General features: G+C 37.4%; 1 protein-coding gene across 1 annotated transcript; it reads right to left on the reverse strand.

The window, feature by feature from the left end:
- Positions 1-1131: 1131 nt before the first annotated feature.
- LOC147473138 (uncharacterized) lies at positions 1132-3951 on the reverse strand. The gene is made up of 3 exons (XM_086587783.1): positions 3800-3951; positions 2417-2570; positions 1132-1675 (listed from the first exon to the last, which is right to left on the reverse strand). The coding sequence occupies exons 2-3, from the start codon at positions 2516-2518 to the stop codon at positions 1157-1159; spliced, it is 621 nt and encodes a 206-aa protein (XP_086443909.1). The 5' UTR covers positions 2519-2570; positions 3800-3951; the 3' UTR covers positions 1132-1156.
- Between the last annotated feature and the right edge of the window lie 238 nt (positions 3952-4189).

Raw genomic sequence — 4189 nt, forward strand, 5'->3', positions numbered from 1 at the left:
ATAGAATCTTTTCGGTCTAGCTGCTTTACGGTTCACAGCTTAAATCTAGTTAGGTGTAAAATGACATTTTACTGATGCATGAGTTGAAATAATGGTGTACTTGTCACTGCCTACAAAAATAAGTTAACTAGATGTATAAAAGTAAGATAATGTATACCATTTGATTCAGTTGATAACATGCTGCTGGCAAGAGAGGATCCGAATGCTAAATCATCATAGTGTACAGTTGGAAGAACCAAATTGGACGATGCTATAGAACTTGAAACATCACAGATACAGTCACTCGCATCTAAAACATTGTTGTACAAAATTTTTGATTCTTGAGAGGAATCATTCCCGATATTTTCCCCAAAGCCAGTGGTTGGAAGTTTTGTCAGAGAGTCACATGCCTTCTCATGAACTTCATTGCTTATTTCAGTGAAAATGGATGATGGACTCAAATCTTTCAATGCGGGAACATCTGATGGCTTGGGAGGTTGTGGTTCCACATTCTTAGCATTTCCTTCAAGACTTGGACAGTACCGCTCATATATCAGAGAGTCACATGGTTTTTCATGAACTCCATCGCTCATTTTAGTGAAAATGACTGATGGACTCAAATCTTTCAAGGTCGGAATATCTGATGCCCCAACAGTTTGCAGTTCCATATAGACAGTATTTCCTTCAAGATCTACACAAGACTGCTCATATACCAAAGAGTCACATGCTCTTTTATGATCCTCATTTATGATTTCAGATAAATTGGATGATGAGCTCAAATCTTTTAAGGTGGGAACATCTGAAGCCCCAGTAGGTTGTGGTTCCACATTGACAGTATTTTCTTCAAAACTGGCAGAAAACAGCTCATATATCAGATAGCCATACGCATTTTCATGATCTTCATTGCTGATTTTTTTGTAGATAAGGATGATGGACTCAGTTTGTTCAAGGAAGGACAGTTTGATGCCTCATTAGGTTGTGCTTCCACATTGACAGCATTTTCTTCAAGGCGTACAGAAAACTGCTCACACTTTCGCATGCATTTTCATGACCTTCATTGCTGATTTCAGTAAAATGGATGACGGTGGTTCCACACAGACAGTATTTCCTTCAAGACCTAAACAGGACAGCTCATGTATCCGGATGTCCTCATCCTCTTTCACAGTTGAGTTAGAACCTATCCCTTTGGGGGGTTTAAAGAAGCTTCAGGATCGATATGAATTGTGTTGTGAGAACTGCTCGATAATGATGCTTGATTCCCAATAGGAGCAACCACATCTGACAGACAAGGAGGATGTTTCTCAATCTTTTCTGAATCCTCTTCTTCACTAGTTGGTTTTGATATCTTAAGAATGTAATTTTCATCAAGAGTAATTTCCAAACCACCTGCACCCCCTATGAGGTCAACAGAAGAAGGAAGAAGCAGATCACCATCCTTGACGCTACAGTCTTCAGTGGATATAGAGGATTGACATGAATTTTCCATTGAAGAACCACTTACACAGTAATCCTTATCAGAGGGCTTCCCTTCTAAATGATCTCTGCTAATACCATTTTTCACTACAGATGAACCGGAATCTATCTCATGTGCAGGAGGCGTGCAAGATGGAGGTAGGAAATCATGCACGATTCCAGCAAAAAATTTATTGACATTGACACCAACTGTCTCCACTTGACTTTCAACAAATTTAGCATCCTGTTCAAGAAAAAGATGATGTTCTTATATCAGTTCCACTCCAAACAGAGACACATGAACTGATTTTGTAAAAGATATGATTTCTGTCTTGCTCTTTTTTTACAAGCCAATTAGGATATTACAACGTCAGTTATAGATTTGACTAGAACATTACAATGTCAGTCGAATCTGAGATGTAAGGAGCTGTGCTCCACTCCTTTATGTTTCTGTTTTCCTTCTTTTTATCTCCTTGTATTTTTACTTATAAATTTTGTACTACATTTTAAATTCTTTATAAAATGCTCACCTTTCCTGCAGACCATTTTTCTGTTTATGTAAATATGTAAACACCATGAAGCACCTACTTTACTTTCTTATTCTTTTTTTTTTTCACATTTCAGTAAGAGAGAAATTTGAAAGTCGCATATTTCATTGAGTTTCCTTCTTCAGAATAGATATCCTAGTATCTACAGCAATCATCATAAAAGCATTACAGTTAAGTGACTCGGGGCCTTTTTTCATTATTGGATATATGAAGGATATATATATGAATTTGCATATATTGACAGGTTTCAAACAAACTATAACAACCAAACACTACAAGAAAACCATCAGAAAGTATTTATTATTTAAAATAAAAAAGCGTTAAATTTAGCTGAAATTTTGGATTTTCAGTATTTTGTGAATTCCAGAATTCTTCTAAAGTTCTTAGCTAATTCCCAGCATATTAACCAAAATAGGTCTTTGGGAAGAAGCACATACCTGGCATAGTTTTTCCTCCACTTCCTCGAACATAATTTCAAGCTTTTGACATACATTTCCGACCCATTTCATACCTTTCAACTTCAAATCCATATCAAACATCAATAAGTATTGCGTATCTGAAATTCCTCCACTTCCACCCGATTCTGCTTGTCTGCGCACATTCAAAATTTCATTGAGTATTACATGACAAAGTATTTGGAAAATGATGTTAGCCTTGTCACCAATGTACGAGGAAATATATGTTAAACAGACATAGGGATGATCCAATAAGAAGTAGCAGCAATATCCAAATTAAACCCTTAAGCAAACCACTGTTGGAATTCTCTTGAGGTATTTCAAACTACTTGTGAGTGTGCAAAGTGGTTCTTCATTTTGGGCTTTGGTGATAGTCCCACATTGGCAAGCCACCACTAACCTTGCAAGTATATATTGATTTTCTATAGCATAAGGGTGTGCCGTTAGGGTACAAATACTTTTGTGTTAGGAGGGAGAACGCACACAAAGCCATGGGCGCATGGCCGCACCGAGCCGAGTCGCGTCGTGACGTGACGGCTCGGGTGTGACAAGTTAGTGGGCTTGGCCAATTCCTTAAAGTGTTTTTGCTTCTCCACCACGTTTATGTTTTCTAATTACAGTAGGATTCTAATACTGTATTAGAAACTGAACTGTCTTTGGATTTCTATAAAATCAGGACTCATGTCCAGATCTAATTACTCGATCATCAAACCCTAAAACTCTTCTTCTTTCTCTTCTCACTTAAGCCGCCAGAGAGAGTTGTATTGTCGTTCTTGAGAGTAGCCTGTTTAAGTGCATATCAGTCTAATGTATACCATTTTATACTGTGAGGAAGACGTCTGCTGTAGCCTTTCTGCACCGTTCGAAAGGGGGCGAAATATTTCCTTAAGGATAGTGTCTAACACGCCTTGGTAGCTACTGTTTGTTTTGTCCTCATCCTCTTGGTTGTTTCCAAACCCCGGTTCTAACAATCTTACTGAAAGATTTCGCCCCCTTCGAACGGTGCTAAATCTTTCCTTAAGAACACGCGAAAATTGGTATCATTAACAACAAAACTACGCAATAGATAAAGAAAAATCCAGTCATTAAATCAACAATACGAAGGTGTTTTACAGCTCAAACAGTTGAGAACTTCCCATGATAATCTAAAAAATCAATAAATTAAGACTAATGCAACTACTGTGGAGCATAAATAAATACAGACTCATACATATCATAAACCCAAAACCCACCAGTTCAGAAACACTATAATAACATGCTCATATAATAAAGTAAAAACATACCAGAACACTGAACATAAGATAGAATTAAACAAAAAGTTGATCAACTTAAGAAGAGCTGGAAAGAAAGAAAGAGAAGAAGTACCTTACTAATATAGTGGAACAGAATCTACAAGAAGATTACATGCGAAGTGAGGAGAAGGGGAGGTTGTACTTAACTTTTAGGAGAAGAAAAAAAGAGGAAACGTTGAAAGTGGGAGTTGATGAGGAGACAGAAAGAAACAAGAAAAGGAAATAAGTTTTGGACGAGTTATATATTCCTACCAGGAAAGCTGTTCCTCTTTGGTGGGGTTACTACTGGCCCCACTCATCACTTCAATGATTTTTTGTTCGCCTTCTGGGCCCATACTATTTCCCGACAACGCTCAATTTGATTCGAAATGCCATGGTTTTATATAGTAGCCGAAATTCATATGCATTGTTGCTAGAATGTTAGTATCTCAGGGAGGGAATGTCTTCAATTCATTCACGATTC

This window comes from Coptis chinensis, unplaced genomic scaffold, assembly GCF_015680905.1.
Source record: "Coptis chinensis isolate HL-2020 unplaced genomic scaffold, ASM1568090v1 utg4543_pilon_pilon, whole genome shotgun sequence".
Classification (NCBI taxonomy): Eukaryota; Viridiplantae; Streptophyta; class Magnoliopsida; order Ranunculales; family Ranunculaceae; genus Coptis; species Coptis chinensis.

Bases quoted from the DNA above. Each gene is read 5' to 3' on its own strand.
- LOC147473138 (XM_086587783.1), bottom strand. From the start codon at position 2,518: ATGTTTGATATGGATTTGAAGTTGAAAGGTATGAAATGGGTCGGAAAT. The intron at 1,676-2,416 runs GTATGTGCTTCT...TTTCTTGAACAG, and splicing joins TGGAGGAAAAACTATGCCAG to GATGCTAAATTTGTTGAAAG.